At 40.8% G+C, this 24598-nt stretch overlaps 2 protein-coding genes across 4 annotated transcripts in view; one reads left to right on the top strand and one right to left on the bottom strand.

Annotated features, from left to right (window-relative positions):
- The window catches only part of LOC117298320 (sodium/potassium-transporting ATPase subunit beta-1-like), a 29141-nt gene extending 27737 nt beyond the window's left edge, over positions 1 to 1404 (bottom strand). Inside the window, exon 1 of one of the 2 annotated variants that reach the window (XM_033781499.1) lies at positions 1212 to 1404. In XM_033781499.1, coding sequence (XP_033637390.1) covers positions 1212 to 1335 — 124 coding nt within the window. In that variant the 5' untranslated portion in view covers positions 1336 to 1404. The remainder of the gene's footprint in view (positions 1 to 1211) is intronic. The other variant, XM_033781500.1, reaches the window with a different exon arrangement.
- Positions 1405 to 2995: 1591 nt separating this feature from the next.
- LOC117298852 (sodium/potassium-transporting ATPase subunit beta-1-like) lies at positions 2996 to 12123 on the top strand. 2 transcript variants are annotated; one of them, XM_033782202.1, is made up of 7 exons: positions 2996 to 3471; positions 3532 to 3745; positions 5616 to 5744; positions 7947 to 8051; positions 8554 to 8729; positions 9300 to 9419; positions 10537 to 12123. In XM_033782202.1, exons 1-7 carry the CDS (start codon positions 3004 to 3006, stop codon positions 10816 to 10818), a joined length of 1494 nt encoding a protein of 497 aa, XP_033638093.1. In that variant the 5' UTR covers positions 2996 to 3003; the 3' UTR covers positions 10819 to 12123. The 2 variants fall into 2 exon arrangements, with proteins under 2 accessions (XP_033638093.1, XP_033638092.1); XM_033782201.1 differs by having other exon boundaries at positions 2996 to 3745.
- Positions 12124 to 24598: the final 12475 nt, after the last annotated feature.

Below are 24598 nucleotides of genomic sequence, written 5' to 3'. Positions count from 1 at the left end.
CACAAGTAGCGTGCCTTGTCACACATTAAACCAAAATTATCGTAGTCAATAAAAAAACATTTTTTACACCAATATTTAGTTGAGCCTGCCCAATTTGGGCTATGCATACCAAATCCTTTACAATTGTACCCGCTTGCTACAACATGTAGTGCCGAACAGACAATATTTTCCTGCTATACCCTGTAACGCAGGAAAATACATATTTCCCGATGCCTAACGAGCACGTACCGAGTATTTGCGATAAGGTCTTTTGCGCTTGGCACACCACTTTGCCTTCTCCAACAGTTAGGCTGTATACTGGTAATCAATGGTTTGCTACGCGCAATGCTGGTTCCCCAAAACCAATGTTTTCAGACATGTTGGTTATCGTTGACCAGCATTGCATCCAGCGAATCAGACATTTGTTACTGAAATGTGTAAGAATTTATAACATAAATAACGCTAAGAATTTATTGACTTTTTGCAAACGAAAAACTGTAGTCGATTTTCTGGACTTGCGCAATGCTCAAAGACAATACACTGTACAGAGAACAGGGAGAACCTAAATAATTTGGTGATATCTGGTTTCAAAAAAACTCGAACTGCAGGCATGCAAATCATAAAATGGGAAGGGAAAAGTTCCAAAAGGTGTTTGTGACCTGGCTTTAGTTAGTGGTGTGGAGAAGATAGTGAAATACACCTCACAAGTTCTTGCTGGGTAAGACTCGGATCAGAGTAAGAAGCCAGTCACACCAACCAAGTTATTTAAACAATTGTTAATGATCATAAAGCTATGATCATCTATTACTCAGTCGTATTTAGACCATGTCCTTCCTCCATGTGGTGAATAGTCTATTAGACTTTTTTAGAGTAGACAATTTAGACGATGGTATAAAAATAAAACCTGCAAAAAATGCCACAACTTCAAAGTTCAACAATCAAGACAAGTCACACATACGAGAGTTGGAACACAAACCAATATTCCAACAACGATATACATGGCTATTATTATATCTAAGTAAAGTCAACTATCAAGACATCTTCAGACAAATGAAAATAAGGAAACAAACTGTTAAAAGTAGTGGTTGAAACGAGAAAGTTGAGAAAACCCAACAGAAAATTGGAGGGCGCCCTCAAAATCGGCGATCGGATCGTGCCCATAAAAAAGCAAGCTCTAAAATTTTAAGCACAAAAACGTTTCGAAACAACCAACAACGAAATGAAATAATTACCCCAGCTCTTCGCATTTCGGCCTAGAACCTCTCCCTTCTCTGAATTCCATACAAAAATACGGAATGCTGCCCAATTTGTTCGGACATTATCCATAAAACTTGGCTTGTTTTCTTCACCACCCATGTTGAGTTCCTATCCGTACACCGGCAAAATTAGCGAGAGAGAGAATTTGTGCATGGGAAATGTATGCAACCCCCGCGCACGATATCGACGTTGAATCACACACCATACAAACACATACGAGAGAAAAATGCATGAGTTAGAGACTGGTACCCTTTAAAGTATTCCATAAAATCTGTATTCAAAATAATGATTGGTCACTGTAAATACGTCTGGGCGTATGACAACTCACTGGTACCTTTTGCTTTTGGTTACCAGTGAGTGCAACTCATTATGCAAATTAGGGAGGGGGTAACGTTTGCCTTGCAAGGGGTGTGCGTTTTCGCGGTCGTAAACCCAATACCTGTTTCGGTAAAGTTGCCATTGGTTGATCAATGGCCCATTGATCGAGAGTGCCTGTTGCGTGCACACACGACGTACCTGGGCCACCGGGGCAGTCCACGCCCATGCTTTAATACCCAAATTTGTGTTTGGAAAAAAAGAGGTTCTGCAGAAAAGAAAAAAAAAATGTTGTGGTGGCCGGGAAGACTGGGGGGGATGCTGACGATGAAATGTTACTGATAGCCATGGGCGGGGTGGGGTGAAATAGTGCTGGTTCTGGTGGAATAATTCAAACTCTCCGCATATCGGGATGTACACGGTGGTTGAGCAGCAAGGTTTACATAAGTGCCCCCCTTATGTCCATAGCTTGAAGTTTTCCCTTAAAAATACCAAGCCGGTTAATAAACATGTCATTTGAGTAGCCGAACTTTGCAATACAAATCCATCCATCACAGAGTTGCAATTGATGTTGACCAATTATAAGTTGAATTGATAAAGGGGGCACAATCTCAACTAAACAATTATCCTCAATTTCCATAGGCTAATACACATGGGCTAAATCTTGAGTAATTCCGCAAACTGAAAAAACAAGGTTCTTTATGTCTGTGGGCACAGCATTCTTGCATAGCGCCCTCTTTCGGTAAAACCATGCATGCGCTGTTGTGGCCACTATCCAGTGAGAGCCCAATAAAAGGGATACAGTATAAAAATGTTGCCCAATAATTGTGACCCCGGGGTTGTTGACTTCCGTTGGATGACATCGGCCCTGAAATAATGGTCCACTTACCGAGTGTATTGCAAACATTTCAGATTGATTCTCGGACGTTTGGAAAATTACACATGTGTAGGGGTGTTTTATTAGGAGGGGTTCCCAAATCAAATTAATTTAGTAGAGGAAAAAAGTTCAAGAGTGAATTAATAATTTCCTTTTTACTGTTAAAAGCTATAAGTCTTTTAACTTTTGTTTGTGTATCTTTTAGTTTAGCATTTTACACAGCAGCTACATTGTGCTACAATGGGAGTTTATTTAGTGGATGCACCCGGAAAGCCCACTGCCAATTTATGTTGAAGGAAGCGTGGGCCCGTTTTAAAGAGGTTATCTAGAAAAAATTAATTGTTGATGTTTATCACAGAGGTACCAACACATAAAAATAGAAGCATACTCTTTTGGTACTAGCTTTTCGGCATTACAGTGAGTCATAAGACCACACCGTGTAGAGAATTATTTACCATTCTGTTTTTCATATGTCATTAACTTTTTCAGTGCACTGGGAAAAGAGTGCCACTTTAAGGATGATGAAATTTGTAACGGAAGAGCGTTAAAAAAATAGTAGGCCTACTTCCACTTACATGTTTAGAACAATCAAGCAGAGTCATTCAATCATTCAAAGAAGAGAATTGGTTACAATGGCCGAGCAAATTGAAGTCTCACCTCTAGAAGAACCAGAAGCAGAACGGCCCGATGGGGAGCAGCCCAAAAAGCCTCTAGAAGAGGGTGCAGAACCGGCAACAGAACAGCCCGATGATGAGGAGCCGCCCCAAACGCATACAGAAGGGGGTGCAGAACCAGCAGAAGAACAGCGCGATGAGGAGCAGCCCCAAACGCCCACAGAAGGAGGTGCAGAACCAGTAGACGTACAACCCGACGAGGAGCAACCCAAAAAGCCTCTAGAAGAGGGTGTAGAACCGGCAGCAGATCAGCCCGATGGGGAGCAGCCCCAAACGCCTATAGAAGGGGATGCAGAACCGGCAGCAGAACAATCCGGTGGGGAGCAGACCAACAATTCTACAAAAGGGGATACAGAACCAGTTGCAGAACCAGTAGCAGAACAACCCGATGGGGGCCCGCCCAAAAAGCCTGCAGATGGGGGTGCAGAGCCAGCAGCAGAACAGCCCGATGCTGGAGTGCAGCCCAAAAAGCCTACAGAAGGGGGTGTAGCACCAACAGCAGAACCGGCTGCAGTACGGCCCGATGGGGAGCCGCCCAAAAAGCCTCTTCTCACAACGATCAGAGAAGAGTGGCACAGATTTCATACATTTGTGTGGAATTCTGAAAAGAAGGAGTTTATTGGACGAACTGGCAAGAGCTGTGGTAAGTTTTCTCTTTAATCTCTTCTACGGGTTTTCAGTAAAAAATGAATTTATTTTCACTTTGCTAGAGTTTTAGGATTTGCACAACGGGGTATGAACAAAACTTATGTTATTGCGAAGATATTTAATTGGTGTGTATACTTCACTATATCTTGTTTTAGTCGGCACACCAATGTCAATGATTTTTCTTTATCCTGGTGTATTCTTTCATTCTTTTAATCCCCAATATGATGCCCTTTTTTCCAATAAAACTAACGTGTGAAAAAAAATCATGTTGAAAAAGTGGTCGCGTACTGAGATATTGCCGAAATTCTGAAGCGACTTGTTGTCCAAGCAGGAATAATTATCACTAATAAGAGTTCGCAATCTGATACAGTAACGCTTCTCAGATTAAACTTTGTTTTGGGGCATAAAAACTTACAACCAATACTTCGAAGTGAAATGTTTCTGTAAATGCTTAAAGACACTGGACACTATTGGTAATTGTCAAAGACCACTTGCTGTATCTCGTCATATGCATGAAATAACAAACCTGTGAAAATTTGAGCTCAATCGGTCATCGAAGTTGCGAGATAATAATGACAGAAAAAACACCCTTGTCACACGATTGTTGTGTGCTTTCTGATGTTTGATTTCGAGACCTCAAATTTAAACCTGAGGTCTCGAAATCAAATTCGAGGAAAATTACTTCTTTCTCGAAAACTATGTCACTTAAGAGGGAGCTGTTTCTCACAATGTTTTATACTCTCCACCTCTTCCCATTACTCGTTACAAAGTAAGGTTTTATGCTAACAATTATTTCGAGTAATTACCAATAGTGTCCACTGCCTTTAAGATCTGTCGGAAGCTGCTGTATAGGCTTAACCAAACGTTGACGACATTGCCATTAATTTTACGAGTGATCATCAAAGGTAACTTCCCTTTTAAGTTTTAGTTCAGAACTTCGTTCTTTCATATTTATTACGTAAAAAAATATTAATATAACATTGAAACTTGTTCACATTGTCAGGATTGTAAACAATTATAAATACTGATCTCCTGAAGTTGTGTACCTTCCCTGAATTGTCTGTTAAAGAATACATGAAAGGGAAAACAAACACTTAGGCCCCTATTATGTTGTGGTTGACAAAATAAAGTATTAGCATAAACTTAATGTACATGTACATGTACTGTACATATTATAAAAACCAAAACCAAACGGGAAATGGCGTCCAACTGTTAGAAACATCCTCTCCATTTTGCAATCTGTATCAGGAAGTTTATTGTGATCAATTTCACCTCGTGATAACGTAGTCTTAATATCAAGGCTCTTGCGGCTTCCCGGATAGTATGCAAACACGAAACGGTTGGGCATGTCACGAAATAATATTGTTTAAAATCATTGTAAAAAGTCGAAACATTACGTAAGAGGTCTATACAGCTAAATTGACACAACTTTCAGGCTAGTCTCGGTAACACCATACGTGGCGGTGGCGGCAACATAAAACGACAACGACAACGACAACGACAGTGACAGCAACAGCAACAACAACAACAACGGCAACGGCAACGGCAACGGCAACGGCAACGGCAACGGCAACGGCAACGGCAACGGCAACGGCAACGGCAACCGCAACGGCAACGGCAACGGCAACGGCAACCGCAACGGCAACGGCAACGGCGACGGCAACAACAACAACAACACAATGACACAATGACAACAACAACACAATGACAACGCTGACGCTGACGCTGATGCTCACGACGACATCGACGACGGCAATGGCAATGGCAACGGCAACAGCAACATCAACAGCAACATCCAGCAACAGCAACAACAACAACAATAGATGCTAAATAACAGGTTATGATTTTTCTTTTGTTTTTCACAGCGCAGATTACTTTGTTTTACATTTGTTTCTACACGTGTTTGGCCGGATTCTGGGCAGCTATGTTCGCCATTTTTTACCAGACAGTTTCCCTGGAAAGACCGAAGTACACATCCCTCATTACTCCACCAGGTAAGAAAGCTAAAACACAGTCCCAAGTGTACTGTTAACTTAAACAGCGCCCTCTGTTGAATTCCCTCAGCATCCTTGCTATGATTATGCAGATCCCAGGTTAATCATAATAAACTGTCTCAATCGGGGTTTACTTATACTCTGGTTGAAACTAAACTTCCCTTTATAGGGGTACCAGCCGTACCCAATCGGGTAGGGAAGCATTACAAGGGTCACAACTGATGAATTGAAATAGTGCCGCATTGTGGCCGTGTCAAAATTCGGCGCCCTTGCACTAGACTTGATTCAAGTCCCATTCTCGTGTGAGAGGTCCCTAAGCACAATTACCCCAAGTTACTATGGGTGCGTTCGTTTAGCTTCCCTGGGTCGACCCCGGTGTGTGGCGTTTTTTTCCCAGGACGAACGTGGGTAATTGTCTGCACACGTTCGTCCCGGAAAAAACCCGCCACACACCGGGGTCGACCCAGGGAAGCTAAGCGAACGCACCCTATAAAACAACACGTAGCATACAGTGCTGCGCGCTCGCCGTCAAATAATGTGGTACAGAGAATGCAGAGCATCACAAAACAGCATTTTCCTGGGGATGGCACGGGATTGGGACTTGAGTCAAGTCTACCCTTGCACGTAAGCGGAGAATGGCGATCGTAAGCCAAGCGCAGAATTCGGCGTCAAGCAGAGCCATGAAATTGGGCCTTGACGTCACACTTAAAGCCATTATACACTTTCGGTAAACAGTATTGTCCAAGTCCCAGACTTCGTGTGTATCACAACTTATATATAAAATAACAATCCTGTGGAAATTTAGGCTCAATCGGACATCGGAGTCGGGAGAAAATAACGGGAAAACCCACTCCTGTTTTCGCGCGTTTCGCCGTGTCATGACATGTGTTTATAACAAATCCGTAATTCTCGCTAACGAGAATTTATATTGTTTTACCGTTTTCTCAAAAAGTAAAGCATTTCATGGACTAATATTTCAAGAGAAGTCTTTCACCATTACCTTCTGTAAACCCTGTAAATTATTTGTAAATCTGTGAACTTATTTTTTTTTCTTTCTGTACCGAAAGGGTCCAATGGCTTTAAAGGCAGTGGACACTATTGGTAATTACTAAAAATAATTGTTATCATAAAACCTTTCTTGATTACGAGCAATGGGGAGAGGTTGATAGTATAAAACACTGTGAGAAACGGCTCCCTCTGAAGTGCCATAGCTTTTGAGAAAGAAGTAATTTTCCATGAATTTGATTTCGAGACCTCAAGTTTAGAACTTGAGGTCTCGAAATCAACCATCTAAACACACACAACTTCGTGTGACAAGGGTGTTTTTTCTTTCATTATTGTCTCGCAAGTTCGATGACCGATTGAGCTCAAATTTTCACAGGTTTGCCATTTTATGCATATGTTGAGATACACCAACTGTGAAGACTAGTCTTTGACAATTACCAATAGTGTCAACTGCCTTTAAAGGCTCGTGAATAACGCCAAAGAGTGGCCTCTAGCATAGGTCAATCCCCATCCATAATTACCTTTCACATGGAGAGATACGCATCTAAATCCTACATTATATTAAATGCGAGTCATACATGTACATTTTCATGATCTGTGTTATTATTGGTCGAGTTAGTGCTCGGCAGCTGCATCCACATCACCTCGTACAAATCAGTGAAACACAAATTAAAGGGAAGGTACACGTTTGGTAATTGTCAAAGACCAGTCTTCTCACTTGGTGTATCCCAACTTAAGCATAAACTACAAGCCTGTGAAAATTTGAGTTCAATTGGTGGTCGAAGTCGCGAGATAATTATGGGAGAAACAGCAACCTTGTTGGATGAACGAATTTGTGTGCTTTCATATAGGAATAAAAGACCTTTGGCTAGAAGTCTTGTTTTATTTTAGTGAGGTATTACCTCTTTCTGAAAATCTATGCTACTTCAGAGGGAGCCGTTTCTCATAATGTTGTATACTATGAACAGCTCTCCAATGGTCGTTACCAAGTCAGTTTTTAAGTTAATATTTGTTTTGAGACACCAAATGTGTACCTTCCCTTTAATATGGAAAGATTACGTCACTGCACGTTAATGTAATGACACCCTTGTATACAATGAAATTACATGGTTCTAAAGCAAGTACCTGTTTTTATCGCCTTCTATCTATACGCGTCCGCACAAATAATGAAGTATTTCCGGTGTTTATTATTTTCAGGTTTGAATGTGATGCCGTATTCTGTCGATGGTAAACTGATCCAGTACGGAACGACGGAGGATAGAGCAAGAATTAAGGAAGAAATCCAGAAAAATGTTCTTGATGGTAATTTTCATATTATGACGTCCAATAAGAGACATTTGTGAGATGGGTCTTTTTCATTCATTTTTCTCTTACAATTTCGATGACTCGACTGAGTCATAATTTACACAGATACATGTTGCATTTTGGGTCGCACCAAGTGAAAAAAACTGGTCTTTGACAATAATCAAAGGTCAAGTGCCTTTAACCAACATACTAACATTACATTGTTTATCTTAAACACGTGGGAAGGTATGTCATAATAGAACCCAGTGATGGAGTAGATAAACTCCTCCTTGGTGATGTTGTGTAAAACGGTAATGAGCTCAAACTGCCTTACCGAGTTAGAGTTAGTTTTGAGAATGTTTGTCTGCCCGCCTGATGTTGCTAAAAAGATATTTAGAGTAAACCGCATTGATCTAGATAACAAACAAAATCTTCACTTACATAAAATAGAATTCAAGTACTATCTGTATTGGTAACAAAAGTGGAAAATAACAAATAGATCGATTTTGCTTAAACGTAGTTCTCGCCAGAGATCAGTCCACGTTCGAGGATTGTGAAAACCTTCCACCGGTTCTGAAAATAGCTAACCCGCCTGAGCAAAGATTATGCCATTATGATGCGTCCCAACTCGGCCCCTGCGCAACCAACGATAGCTTCGACACCAATCAGCCATGTCTGTACATGGGACTAAATAAGGTATGTGTCAATCAGAACTGCTGTCATTTGTCAACCTCGTGGCTTCCCCGTCTTCCACCGATGCCGACTTCAAAACCAACACCACAAAACACCCCAAAACAGAACACAAAAAATAACTACAGACAACAACAAAACATCAATAAACCCTAGCAAAAACAACAATAACGACAAAGACAAAGACAAAGACAAAGACAGCGACAGTGGCAACGACAACAACAACAACGACAACGACAGTGCCAGCAACAGCAACAACAACTAGCAACAACAACTGCAACGGCAACGGCAACGGCAAATATAGTGACAACGAGAGCGACAACTACAACAACAACAACGACAACAGTAACAACATCAACAGCATCAGCATTAACATCAGCAGCAACAAAAAAAACAACAACAACAACAACATCGACAACGACAATGACACTAAACAGCAACATCAGCAACAACACAACACAACAACGCCAGCATCAACATCAACAACAACGACATCAACAACTTAGTATTGTATTATTGTGTTATTTATATTGTATTGTATTATTTATATATTTTGTCTATATATTTTGTCTACAGCTTTGGGGATGGATACCTGAGAACTACGAGTCCGGGCCACCGGTTGAATTGACTGAAATCCGCAATAAATTGAAACTGAACGGAACTACAGAGGACCGAATAGCTGTCACGTGTATCAAGGTAAATGATCAAAACATATGCACACAATGTAATCAGAAAATGTCCCTTGTGGACATACTATTTTGGGCAAGTTACTGTTCCATCAACACGCATGTCGTGTTTCGAAATGCCCGCCGAGCTTATGATACTAGGTTCTATTATAACACCCCTTGCAAGTATTCTGCCTGCTCATTGGTTTAGAGCGCGTCACATGACATGTCTTAGTTTCGCTAGACGACGGCCGTGTGATAGTGCGTTGGTTTGCCATGCGCTAGTCGACGGCGCCGTGCGCTAGTCCGACAGACTAGCACACGGCGTGCAGTACCCAGACGTCCGTTGCGTGTACGAGGATGATAAATTAATAGTCTGTAACCATTTCGGATTGCACGACACTACATGCAACACAGTAAGTAAAAGTGTTTGCAATCTGTATTCGCGTCGTCCGTGGATTGTAGCATTCAGGTCAGTAACTTAATAATAATAGTACAGTATTTAGAAATGTTTGGGGTGTTATAAAACAAATATTGACTGCTTTTACTCGTGCAATGGTTAAAAACTATGACTCCCTTGGTGATCCCCGGAGCGTTCTATTTTCCCTCGGCTTCGCCTCGGGAAAATAGAACGCTCCGAAGATCACGTCGGGAGTCATAGTTTTAACCATAGCACTCGAAGCAGTCAATATTTGTATACTAAAGCGCTTTATCACATTCCTAGGGGCGCACAAAGCGCCCAGTACTTTGCCCTGTAAGGTATGTGGAGCTATATACGTTTTGAAGTATGAGACCTATTCCGTTGAAACACCATGTATTTTTTACAAGGTGCTGTGGCGTGATAATAGTAATATGCTGCCGATCAGACCAGGAACACCGGCGCGAACTACTTCTCTTTACGTGCGTTACACAACACACGGAACCAACGGCTTTACGTCCCAACCGACGAACGAAGCAATGTCTGGCTAAAGGACCACAAGTGTCACGACTGGGACTCGAACCCACACTCGGCTGAAAAGAAACACCAGAGTTTGCTCTTTACTTACTGCTCTGCCACGACACTTTCAGTGTTTCAGGTGGTACCCACTAGAGTGTTCATGCTGATGTCTATTCATTAAAAAAAAAATCGTTTTAATTTTCTCCATCAGTGTGACCGTAACAACAGCACCAACTGCTCTCCCCTTGATGTGTACCCAAGAGACGGTATATCCTTTGGTCATTACCCGTACGTCGTGGGTACCGACACGGCGAAACAAGCCCGCTACATCCGCCCCATCGTAGCCGCTAAGGTTCCTCTCGACGCAGTCGGCAAGGAATATAGGGTCAGCTGTCGAGCATGGGCGGGCAACCTGAATGAAGTAGTCGGAGGTCTGTTCGACAGTAGAGTCGAACCGGCGCGTTTCAGCATCAGGATAATGGTAACTGAGTAAAACTTTTGTCAAAGTGTTGTGTGCATAGTGGTTGCGAGTTGGTCCGTCGTATATTATTTTAAAGTGCAAACACGAATAGGTGGCGTAATTAATTGTAAGTGCCGTAGTAGTGACAGTTTGAATAATGCATAATAGTAATATGCCGTGTTCCAAATTGCCAAATCAGACGGGCCAATCCACAACTCCGAAGGCCAACTTACAAGTCCGAAGGACACTTAACAACCCCGAATGCCAATAATGGACAATTGTTCGATGACTATTCATATTTTTCATCTACAACTTTTATGTTTTGGCTGTTAGGTTGTTTAATTTCGTCAATTTTTTTGTCCTTTTATGCTAGACTAGGCATTTTTCTTTTTTGTGTCACCCCCCCTTTTTTTTACCGGCCTTCTGACAAGTCTTGTCACTCTTTGTATTTTATCATTTGTATAACAATTATTAAGTGAGGGCCTCAAATGATAAGTTTTACGGGTGGGTCACCCTCGTTAATATCTTAAACAAAAGTAAATACGTACACCATTGTTGACCATTAAGCGATTTTGCTTGGTAGAAGGGCATTTAATGCATTGCCATGGAACATTGACTATGGTGGTTGACAAAAATAGGTCGCTGATCGGGAAACGGTGCCCAAACTCCGATGGCCAACCCACAACTCCGACAGAGAAATCCACAAACACGACCGAGGCTGTCCTCTTTGGCATACCATAACAAAAAATAATAATATGAATTGTAGTGAACCTGTATTGAGCCAGTTGTTACGGTTTCACCTGTATTATAAATGAACTGCTTCGTCAAGGAACTTTACAGAGCACGCGACTCTAAGCACACACAAGTGAGCCCTCTTGCGGTTTTGGTAAGCCAATGTGCATATATATCCAACATGGCTCAAATAATTAGCTATGATAACCAATGGAGAAAATTGTTTTGTTTTGCCTGTTTTTTTTTTTAATGAAAGGTCAAGAAGGACAGGTGTCCCACTTATTATATATCAATATAAGACTTTGAATTCTAAGATATTCATAAACTGTTGTTGTTTGTATTATTTCTTTTTTTTAAAGCTAACTTGGTTTAATTTAAAACCCTTTGAATTATTATCTGAAAGTACTGTAAATTAAAAGTAATGTAAATCATTTATTTCTCCTATAGTGACGTTTGGATATTAAGCTTGACGATAAAAACCACATTTTCATTTTTTGTTTATCCATTATAATCTCTAGACTGTTCAACAGGGTGTGATACATTTTTCCTAACGCGCTTTTTAAACAAGATTAAATACAACAATTGTTATTACGAGAACAATGAAAATCTGGTATTATTTTCTTGTTTGTATTTTGTGTAAGTCCTCTATGGAGCTTTCCGGGTTCCGAGGCCTGTATTGTTTAAACATTTTATTTGCTTAATTTTTTGTTCTCTCAATAATAACATCACCTTACTGCAGTACGGCGCCCTCGCGTAGATATTATGTAAAACAGAGATTTCGCCTAAACATCTGACGTCACACTTTGAGTTCGTGATAACGCCAGATACCGGTCATATAACATGCTTGTTGCCTTTCTATTTTCAGAACTTCCATGATACAATACAAGTACTGTGTTGGTGTGCACCCTCTCTCATGCGTGTAGTATCTGTCTGTTAGTTATAGGCGTCTATCCAATAAAAGCATTGGGTTTATAGATAAAGACAGGGACCAGTCTATGAGTTTTTTTTTTTTTTTTGGCACACCATGTTTTACCGCTAGGAGAGCCTCAATGAAAATGGTCAAATACAGCCTCACTTTCAAATCAAACGTGGACAAAAAGGTGACTATCAACATGATGACGTCAGACGGTTGCCATGTTACACCAATCCCCCATAGTAACTACTTAAGACCATCGTAATGCAGACTCTGCTAATATTAGCATGTTGAGAAAAGAATGTTTGATATTCTATTCTATGTTAAAGACACTGGACACCTTTGGTAATTGTCAAAGACCAGTCTTCTCAACTTGGTGTATCTCAACATAAGCATAAAATAACAAACCTGTGAAAATTTGAACTCAATTGGTCGTCGAAGTTGCGAGATATCAATGGAAGAAAAAACACCCTTGTCACATGAAGTTGTGTGCTTCCACATGCTTGATTTCGAGGCCTCACGCGTGAGGTCCAGCAATCATTCAAATATTTTACTGAGAAATTACTTCTTTCTCAAAAACTACACTTCTTCAGATGGAACCGTTTCTAACAACGTTTTATACTATCAACAGCTCTCCATTGCTCGTTACCAAGTAAGTTTTTATGCTAACAATTAATTGAGTAATTACCAATAGTGTCCAGTGCCTTTAACTTTATCATTTGGAAGGTGTGACTTTTCATAAATCGGACTCCACACATCACAGCGGGATACCTTCTTAATTGCTCCATGCGGGAAGATCGCATCACCGGTCCGAGAGTCCTTGAAAGACTGCGCATCAACGAAACTTTATCTCACACATCGGGAAATATTAAAGGCACTGGACACTGTTGGTAATCAACATAATTATTTTTTGCATACAAACTGACACACCGCACGACTTGTTTAAAATGAGTGACCTTTCGACAACTGAATTTAGTAACTTTATCTAATGATTTAAAGACTTTGTAATACAAGACTTTCCCTTTAAACCTCCAAAAACATAATCTCTGACCGAAATAAAAAAACAAATTCCTCAACCCCCCCCCCATATACTTGAAAAACAATTTTTGAAATAACCTTGTTGTCATCACCGATCACCTTAGTGATGACAAATGTCCTCAGTGATGACAAATGTCTTGAAGACGTAGTGACAGTAATTTTGTTTTCAGACCACCAAGGAAATATCTGAGGAATTTTGGCATTGGTAAAAGTAAAATACATTCTGGCCGAGCATGAAATAGTTGTTAGTTACACTGGAATGGTCGAAGGGTAAAAATAAAGCAAAGAGTATAATAGTTGCTCTCTCCACTTTTTGCAAGTTATTAGAGTAGGCCGACAGGAGGAAACACCATATACACCGGTTTTAACACCCTTAGGTGGGTTGGTAACACTAACTCACTCCATGGTATATTATAAGTATTTTTACTGTTTACTAAAAAAAAATGAACTGCTCTGGGGGCTGGACCATTTCAGATATGTGAGAGGGGGGATCAGGAACAGGGGGATCTGTGCATCAGTCATCCGCACTCGTACCAATATCCGCATGCGGAGGCCGACGCATGTGGATAGGGTACGTGCGATGTGGTTATACCGGTACACACATTTTACGCACAGTGTGTATGGGGTGGGCTTTTACAGCGGCGGTCTTTTTCGGAGTGAATAATTCGACTGCCTTGAGCAAGGCTAATCTATCCTAAGATAACAGCCTTTATACCTTCTGAAGTCCCCACCCCCCTCCCCCCCCCCACCCTGCTAACCAAACTTTTGGGCCAGCTACAATGGAACCTTCCTTCATTTGTGTAACCCCTCTGGTTACTCTTTTTTTAACGGGCACCAATAGTTGTATGCAAAGTGTTGTTGTGATGTTGATGTTCCCGCCATTTTCACGGCCATAGACTGATTACTTTGTTTTCACTTTTTGGGCCTAGGTTCAAATCCCCCATTGTTGGAGTGGTTTGAATCCAACAAGATAACTTGATGCATCTCGTTTTGAGACTTCTATTCAATCCCGTTCAACGTACTCTTAGTCTCCACATTATACGCATTTAATTAGATAATTTAACCGGTTTATCACGCGATAGTCAATTAACGATTAGAGGCAAGACTATACGGCCCGGTGGTTTGTCTCTATCGGAACACTTAACAGAGTTGATGAGCATGTTTAATTAAACTAATCAAAAGACAACAACGTGATCGTGCAATTAGGAAGATGGGGGTGAATATAAATAAACGTCAGACTTAACATTGTACACAGACAGATCTGATGAGCAACATGGCGAGGATGACTGAAAACAATGATGGCGAAAAGGAAAAAAAGCGACGGGGGATTCGCAAGTGACGCGAAATAGCTTCGACCGAGCCTGTGTCATAATTATTGTCTACCGGTGTGTGTGTTTCCCGTGGGATTACAGGAATACCATTGTGTGCAGTTGTGGGGTCTTACGTAATGAAACAATGTACCCCACAAGGGAATCCCGTGTTCAACCTGGACCCCTTAAGAAAATTATAGGCCCGCGACAACAATAGCAGGGGTGCATTTCACAAAGATAGTCCTAACTTAGGACTATAGTCCTAGGCAATGCTAAGAGATAGGACTGGTCCTAAGTTAGGACCAGTAACTCATCCTAACTTAGGACTGGTCGTATCTCTTAGCACTGCCTAGGACTAGTCCTAAGTTAGGACTACCTTTGTGAAATCCACCCCAGGATCCCTTTACAGCCATTGGACAATTTCGGTAAACAGTATTGTCTAAAGGACAACACTTCGTGTATCACAACTTTTATATAAAATAAAAAACCTGTGACAATTTAGGCTCAATCGGTCATCGGAGTCGGGAGAAAATAACGGGAAAACCCAACCTTGTTTTCGCACGTTTCGCCGTGTCATGACATGTGTTCAAAATTAGTCCGTAATTTTCATTGTCGAGAATTGATAAATGTTTTAATGTTTTCTCGAAAAGTAAATAGAGAAGTCTTTCACCATTTCCTTCTGTAAACCCTGTAAGTTATTTGTAATTCTGTGAAATTTTTTTTTGTTTCTGTTCCGAAAGTGTATAATGGCTTTAATAGCCGGATCCGTTAATTTGCGTGTCCCAAAGATATAGAAATAATATTCATAACGTTTTGTACGAACCTAACGACGTAGGCCTACGCATGAACGTTTACATTTTTCCTGGACCGTATACCATTGGGTGCGTTCGTTTAGCTTCCCTGGGTCGACCCCGGTCTGTCCCGGTACGTTTGAATAGCTTTGACGGGGCTCACCCGGGTCAGCCCCCAGTGCCCTGCTTGTGGAGTGGGTCACTTGGGGTGACCTGAGGTGCATGCTGTCACCACGAGAGGGCGAGTGTGATCGTTCGTTTAGCTCTTGTCAGGGGCTCACCCGAGTGAGTACCGCGGGGTACACCCAGAGAAGCTTAACGAACGCACCCATTGTATGACGCCATGTGAGTGTAAGGGCGCCCTCAGCTATGCAAAACGAAGGACCGAGTTGACCCCGGTACCCGCTCATTTTGCCAATCCTGTGTGTCGAGCGTACATTGTACATCAGCGGTTTCCTTGTTTTCAAAATGGCGGCGTGGTGACGTCAATGCAAACTATTCCTTAAAAAACACTGTCCATGTTGCATTCCAACAACGTGATGTTCTGTTATAACAAAATGCTGACTTTTCTTCTGCAGTACTTTGAAGCTACCGTGAGTTGATTATGTTTTCAGGCAAAATGGCCGACCCATCATCTCTCAGTTTACTATTCAACAATAGTTACCGATGTAATTTCCTTTGCTTAACTTATACAATTCTAAAACCGAGATGTCTTCTCCATTAATATCATAATATCTATGTGGAAATGTTTTTATAGTTAGAGACACGATTGATGGCCGGACCAGACTCTTCCTTTAATCGCTTCACCATCCTCCTCCCATCATCAACGTTCCATCTCTCCACAATCTTGTAATTCTTCTTTAATAACATTGACCTCCTTCACCAATCAACACCCTAGCAACAGTGCTGTCAATCATCATCCATAAAGAGATTATAGAAGACACGAAATAGCCGTTGGTATGTAGGTGGACACACAGTGTTTCTTGAAGAAGTATCAAGAACTGTTTCATATGGAAAACCACACAATTTAGTTTCAATCTGGAGGTTCATTGAATACCAATTTTGTATCAATTATTGAGAGAGAAACATTTACAACGGTAGTAAGTAGTTGAAACAATTAGCATGATAGGCATTGGACACCTTTATTCTCACTTGGTGTATCCCAACATGAGCATCGATCAAAATAACAAATTAATCTGTACAAATTTGGGCTCAATATTGGTCGTCGAAATTGCAAGAGAATAATGAAAGAAAAATCAACCTTGTGCACAGTGTGCTTTTATATTAGGCCTAAAGTATTTTATTATTTGAGTGACACTATTACCTCAGTTTTTCCTCCATGCTTAAAGGCAGTGGACACTATTGGTAATTGTCAAAAACTAGCCTTCACAGTTGGTGTATCTCAACATATGCATAAAATAACAAACCTGTGAAAATTTGAGCTCAATCAGTCATCGAAGTTGCAAGATAATTATGAAAGAAAAAACACCCTTGTCACACGAAGTTGTGTGCGTTTATATGGTTGATTTCGAGACCTCAAGTTCTAAATCTGAGGTCTCGAAATCAAATTCGTGGAAAATTACTTTTTTCTCGAAAACTATGGCACTTCAGAGGGAGCCGTTTCTCACAATGAATTATGGCATCAAACTCTCCCCATTACTCGTCACCAAGAAAGGTTTTATGCCAATAATTATTTTGAGCAATTACCAATAGTGTCCACTGCCTTAAAAAGAATCGAACGGGTTCAACCAAGGAACAAAACCACCAAACACTCAAACGAACATGTCGATTCTTCGCGTGTTTACCTTGTATCCAAACAAAAGTCTATAAAGGATTTACATTTTGTTTTCAATTCATTAGAAAACTGTAACCAAAACTGACATGATTTAACGCTTTCATTAACTCAGTTGTTCCTCCATGCTTAAACACAGTGATGAATGATACTACAAGTACGCAACATTAGCCAGCAGTTTAATTAACGCTAGAAAATTACTCTGTGCTTTTAAAGATATTAAAACTAAATGGGGATTGGTTTTTATTAAGGGTATATAAGTAAACCACAACTTGCTGACCGTCTGGGCCCAATTTCATAGAGCTGCTTATAAAGGCAGTGGACACTATTGGTAATTACTCAAAATAATTATCATCATAAAACCTTTCTTGATAACAAGTAATGGGGAGAGGTTGATAGTATAAAACAATGTGAGAAACAGCTCCCACTGAAGTGACGTAGTTTTCGAGAAAGAAGTAATTTTCATCCGTTTTAATTTCGAAACCTCAAGTTTAGAACTTGAGGTCTCAAAATCAAGCATCAGAAAGCACACAACTTCGTGTGACAAGGGTGTTTTTTCATTTATTATTATCTCGCAACTTCGACGACAGATTGAGCTCAAATTTTCACAGGTTTGTTATTTTATGCATAATGTCGAGATACACCAACTGTGAAGGCTAGTCTTTGACAATTACCAAAAGTGTCCAGTGTCTTTAACCGTCGATATTTGACAGCGCTGCAAAACCGTAAGCACACGAAAAGGCACGCTAACCTGACTGTTAACTTTCTTGCTAACCTGTGAAATACTTTTACACCTTAGCCAATTTTCCTGCCACAGTAAGCATTATGTTTTCCTTACCGTTTAATAAGCAGCGCTATGGAATTTGGCCCTGCAGTGAAAAATGGAACTTCATCATTTATGCGCTGTGAAAAAAAAGTGTAAAAATAACACCTCTGATGTCAACCGTCATGTTAGTCACTGTTTGGTGTTAACAGAATTAATATTGCATGCTGATGAGAACGACCTGATAAGAACCTCATCCTTAATGCAAAATGCCGACTGAGCTTAAGTTGGATTTCACAACGAGTTACTCTCTAAATGTAAAAAAAACACCACTCTCTACATTTCGAGTTGTCCGTCATATGACTCTTTAAAAAGAGTGGTGGTTATTTCACTCTTTTAGAGAGGTTTCACTCCAGGAGAGAGTGAAAAATCACTCAAAAAGATGCAAACGTCAATCTAAAAGAGTGGAAGACCACTCCAAACAGAGTTGTCCGTCATATGGATCTTCAAAGAGTGCTTTTTCACTCTTTTACATTAAGAGAGTAAGATAGTCTTATCCCGAGTTAGGACGTGCACTCGTCGACGAGTGGCTAGTCCTCGGTTAAGATCCTGACTTAGGAGTAGCCATACGTTTTTTTTTAAATATCTCCTAGGACTTGTCCTAAGTTAGGACGAGTACTAATGCTGGTTGTTTTTTGATTATGTACTGTATTCTAGTACAGTGGTAAAAGCAGTGTACCTCCACACATTGTAAGTTACATTCCCTTCTTTTCTGTGATTTTTCCCCAAATAAAGTCAACCTTTCAATACCCTTCTTGATTGAATAATGACATCAAAAACAGCGATCAAAAGTTGCCATGTGTGTGATATTTTAATTGTCAAAAGACCCCAAATCAGCACTCGAAATTACTGGATTTTTCAACGATAAATGATATTTAAATTGAGTTTGTGATTTTGAATAAGGGAGATACAGTACTGGGAAGTGTTGCTTAAAGTTGGTTCTATTTAAGAAAGCCGATGTCACATGGAATGTTGTCTTCCGGTGTGGCGGTTTCAGTCTTCCGCCGTGTTCAGTTTTCCGGGTGACGTAGCCGGACATTTCACCACGTTGTTGGAACGGTTTAAGCTTTCCGGCGTGTTCAGTTTTCCGGGTGACGTAGCCAGACAAAAATACAGCCGCGAGTACCCTGGCGAGTACTGTAGTTCTCTCAGTGACCCCAAATTGTTTATTATTACGATTCTTTTCTGTTTAGTCACATTCTCTTGCCCCATCTTTACACGTATTCATGCGTACAGCTGTAAGCAGGTCACACTGCTTGTGCCACACCAAATTCTCTCATTACATACGATCCACACGCGTTCGCCGCTCGTTGTACTCGTGGACGCCGCCATGACTACAGCTACCGGAGAGTAACACGGATGACTCAATACAGCACTAAAAATTGACTACTTTTGCTTGCTGTGCGCAGGCATCGCATGACGTAATGTTACCGTATTTGGTCATTCGGAAAACTGAACACGGCGGAAAGTTGAAACCGCCACAGCGGCGTGTTGTTCTCCCGTTCAGTAAAATAACATGGCTTGAAGGTCATTGATTCAAAAGAGGGCGCTTTCAGACAGAATTCCCACATAATTCGTTTTAAGGAGGCGGCAGAATCTCCGGGGCAGAGTGTACTGTCAAATCTCAGAAGAACTCAAAACCAAAGTGTTGATTCGAGTCCCAGTTTTGACACTTATTTCCATATAAGTTATACCAATAGGGCCTATACTCCACCATAATTGTTGCGTCCTTCGGCTGGGACGTAAAGCCATATGTACCGTGTGTTGCGTAATTTACGTAACCACAACCAGGTGGTTCGCCCAGTGTGTTCTGGTATATGGTTGGTTGCAAATTGCACCACAGCACCGGGTAAACGGAAACATGGTACGGTTGGATACATGGGTCTAATAAAATATAGAACAAAACCCAACAAAATAATGGGCTGAAAACATACCAGCATGTTTCTTGCTTTCAGATGACCTCAACTCGTATACGAGGAAGTTCCACGGTCAAGGTTATGGGTTTAGTGACCAGCAACAAACAAATGAATGAATAAATAAACACTTTTTCAACTAAGAGACTTATAAAATGTAAAATAAAATAAACAGTAATGTTTTACATTTTATGAAAAGAGCTTTCAACACGAGGATGCCAGCAAAAAAAGAAGAAACAAATTTAAATTTATTTTCAAAAGTAAACTGAGGTTTGCGCATCATTTTCCTTATAACGTATATCTACAAAAACGAGTGACTTCCACACGTAACGTGTGACTGTTACACATCCAGTACGGCTACATAAACGTGAATAAAGAGATATTACCAATAAATTAATTCATAATTCATCTGGCCTTTACCTAAACAGCAGTCGACCTATGTTCTGTGATCAGCCAATCCGGCTCTCATGAACACCCCTACCCCCATGCAACCGCGATAAGCAGTTTCTGACTCCACTAACATTTCATGAGTACTAAAATTGGATTTAATATCCCGTCAAGTTGCGCTCCACCTTGTGGAAACGGAACAGCCTAAAGCAGCAGACCATTCTCAAAATGTGATGACAGAGGAGGCATGAAACAGTAAATGACAAAACGCAATATAGCATTGTTGCGTCGATGAGCAGACGGTAGGCTACAATACACACACGGGGAAATACCAGCGTTGAACACAGACGGTTGTTCCACTAACCATCAACTGCGTATAATAAAGTTGTTAACAAAATTGATTCAATAGTAATAGGCAGAGTCCATTTCTGTCGCAATTAAAGCTTGGGAGGATTTTCTGGTTTCTCGGAGAGCAGTAGATGTACCAGCATTTCATGAAAAAGATCTAATTATTATACTGTTTTGTCTCGTCGTTTGCAATTATAACTACAGGAGTTGACGTTTCGCGTGAATTAATAATTTCTGAATGAGTCGGCGCGGCTGGGAGTTGTCGGTGTACCGTCCATATCGCCGCTGGCAAGGCAGACCGAGCTACGATTATCCTCACACTGCAGCCCCAGGGCCGTTGTTTTAAGACAATCGTAACTGTTTTCTTTGCGGGAATCGCCTGCTCCGAAAGTCACCCCTTGTTTATTTTTGCAGGAGTTCATTATCATACTGTTCAGGTTTCATAAAAGTTGGATAACTGATAGGAAGATGTGTATCTATTGATCATAAACTCTCGGGAGGATTTTCGTCAATTTGTTCAGCAGCAAGATGGTATTCTGAGTGGCGCTCAACAAAGTCTAGTGAGCACGAACTTCGGTACGTAGCAATTAGTTTTGTCTCCACTGGGAACATTGCGCCGTTCATTACGGTGAACCATTGCTGAATCACCTTGGATACGTTGAATGCAATGCAATCTGGTTGATGGGTAGTCTAATACATGATTGTAGCAATACATCTCCTGAAGCCAATCGAAGAGAAAGGACCCTCAATACTGAAGCAATGTATACATACTCTCCTATGGTGTGTAGTTAATTTCCCAAAGCTACATCTTCATGAAGTTACAGAGCAGAGACAACAGACATTATTATCGAATTGTTCGCAAGTAATTGCGCGAGTTGAGTTTATGCACATAACGCGCATCACGCTCATGTTGAGGTAATTGCAAATCTTTCGAAGATTGCGTGTCCCAGCCATTCATCAACCCCTTGTTGAATGGTCTGAGAAGACGGATCAAGGTGACAGCAACAGCATCGTCTATGAGAAGACGAAGTATCGACCATATCTATCGTCCACAGACAAGGAGGGAGGATTGTGAAGTTTTTGTTACGAAGAAGGAAAGAGACAGACCGTCTTTATTTTGAGATGGAGAGGGTGTTTGGTGTGATCTGGGCGGCGTCTCTGTATCTCATAGTTGGTGGGCTGCAAGATGGTGTAACATTTACACAACAGGTAAGTGTATTTACTGCTTGCTGGAAGTGGAAATTGTTTTAATTTGGAAAGAGTTTTTAGTTTTTTTTGGGTCTACGGTCGGGAAGGGGTACACGAAACCAGTGAATTATTTCTGAAATGACGTAGGGCAGATATTATAGGTATTTTGGAGGCAACCGAATGCACTGCATGCAAAGGAACACTGCAGAGGCACAACATGTATTTGTTTCTACTTTAGTAGTGTCTTACTGTCCCAAAGAAATATGTAAAAACAACAGAGCTGAGCCCAAATTCTTTTGGCTGCTTACCCAGAAAAATTTGATGGTAACACATGTTATGAGGGTGATTATATCAAATATAAGCGCATATTTCCGCGGTAAGCAGTGTCATAACACTGAGCAGAGCCCGTTTCATTAATGTCTAAAGACGGGCAGGGGACACGAGACAAGTGATTTATTTCTGAAATATGAGACGCAGGGAATTTGTGCTTATGTTGACACATTGTCAACCAGTTTTTCAAGTCCTTTTCATGCTCGTCATCTACCCCTGTCAACATGACAAAATTAAGAACATATTAATACCAAGACGTCGTAGACCCTAAACAGTAAACTTAATGTTACACTTTAATTTACAGTTTTGAGTTAATCTCAAGTCAACAGTGCCAATCATTTCGTTGCGAATTTTTTCTTAGGAACGGCACCAGATGTAACAATGTAAACTTTATGGAATTTGGACGGGGAACCAGGGTCTATCAAGCAAGATTATTTTCTGCTTAGCAAAGTTGTATGCTAATTGGTTGTGTGACGCGGACAATTATTTGATAGGAGAGGAATATTGTTTATTTTTATTTTTTGAGATCTTACAATTTAATCAAGTGAGCTTGTAATATAACTAGTAAGGGGTCAAGACTTAAACAAGACCAAGAGCGTTGTGGGTTCGATGTCTGTGATCGGTGGTTAGGATGAAACGGGATATGGCTTTTGGGCAGGGGTTAGCCCTGACGGCCTTACACTTTCGTATTACACTCTGTATCTGTGTACAGAGAAAAGAGTCATATATAGGGGTTGGCAGGGGTAATCGTCAGTGGCCGGCAAAGGCAAATAGTAAGCTCGAAATTAATTGGTGTGGAAACTGTTTCCTGTCCGGTGACATGGTGAGATAAATGCAGAGTATGAGATGGAATCTCGTGAAAATGACAGTGTCATTTTCAAAAATGCCTTGCGTTTTACTACTATTAATAATGGAATCGTACAAAGTAAACAAGTGAGCTTGTAATGTGACTAATACGGGCTTAACCACAACGCTATTTATAGGGGCGTATCAAAGCGCCCAGACAGTATATTTCCTGTCAGGTATGTGGAGCTTCGAACTAAAGTATGATACCTATTTCTATAAAGCACAATGTAACGGGTTACATGGTGCCGTGGTACAATATGCGGCCGATCAGCAGTAACACTGGGGCAAACCCCTTCTCTTTACGAAAATTGTAGATTACAGCGCATACGTGCAATACACAAAATACGGGACCAACTAATTTACGTTCCATCCGAAGGACGCATCAACAATGGTTATAAGTGCCTTGCATAATGACACAAAATAAGTATCACGCAGGCCTATGTGCGTAAAATACAAATATGAATGAACCTTAGCGTTCACGACACTGCATGGGTTTCAATATTTAGCTAGTGTGCGTGCAAGCACACAGGACACTATGAATAAATTATCAAGTTTTTAGATGATCCTGCATAACAATTTCCACCCGATATGGATAAATAAACAAGGATGTTTTTTCTACATTGCGTTTCATACGATCCCCCAAATGCACTTAACAAGCTACTTATGCCCTTTTAAAGGTGATAGGTTCTGTGTTTATATTTTTGGATAATGCAGTAGCGTTTGAGTCATCAACGCAAAAAGTTAACCATTAAAAGTTAAGAACACGTAACCTATTTTGATCAACTCGCAGACAGAACATTGGTGCCTCTTTCGGTTGCCCCTCCCCCACCAAGAAATTCCCTGATTTTAAAATACAGTTTGATCATTCCAACCTTTTTTACAATTAAATTACTTGTCTGCTATCAGCCAGCCAACAAATTGAACTGTGTAGATCACATTGAAGAAAGGCTTCTGAAGTTGGAGCGACTGTTGCACATTCATGGTAGTGCAACAACAGCTGCTGATGACGTCGGCCGCCACATGCCTGGGGCCAATGTGATATAACGAATGTTTCAGAATTATAGAGATTTCAGCTGTGTCGGTTAGGCTCAGGGTACGTTCACACGAGTGTAGCTAACTTTCGGGTACATTCACACGAGTAATGAACTTTGCTTAACCTCACTGCTAACAGTAACAGCGAACGTTAGTTGTATACCGTGTGTACGCAAACGGACTTCGCGGCATGCTAACTTCGCTGCTAATAAAAAAAAAAAAAATCCGCCACTAAGTTTAGTATTTTGACGAATGATTCTTGGGCCTATGGAATGAAAATGACATTCTTGACTCTCATTACTTGCAAAAAGACTGGCTTTTCAGGCAGAAATATTTCAAGAGATGTTTTAAACTATTATCATCAATATGG

Source organism: Asterias rubens, chromosome 13 (assembly GCF_902459465.1).
Source record: "Asterias rubens chromosome 13, eAstRub1.3, whole genome shotgun sequence".
NCBI classification, from domain to species: Eukaryota; Metazoa; Echinodermata; class Asteroidea; order Forcipulatida; family Asteriidae; genus Asterias; species Asterias rubens.
The sequence above is the reverse complement of the archived record's forward strand: the minus strand, read 5'-3'. Positions and strand labels throughout refer to the sequence as shown.

Excerpts from the sequence above, each read along its gene's own strand:
- LOC117298852 (XM_033782201.1), top strand. The coding sequence starts at position 3,004 with ATGTTTAGAACAATCAAGCAGAGTCATTCAATCATTCAAAGAAGAGAA. Across the intron at positions 5,745-7,946 it reads ATCCCTCATTACTCCACCAG|GTTTGAATGTGATGCCGTAT; the intron begins GTAAGAAAGCTA and ends TATTATTTTCAG. Across the intron at positions 8,730-9,299 it reads TGTACATGGGACTAAATAAG|CTTTGGGGATGGATACCTGA; the intron begins GTATGTGTCAAT and ends TTTTGTCTACAG.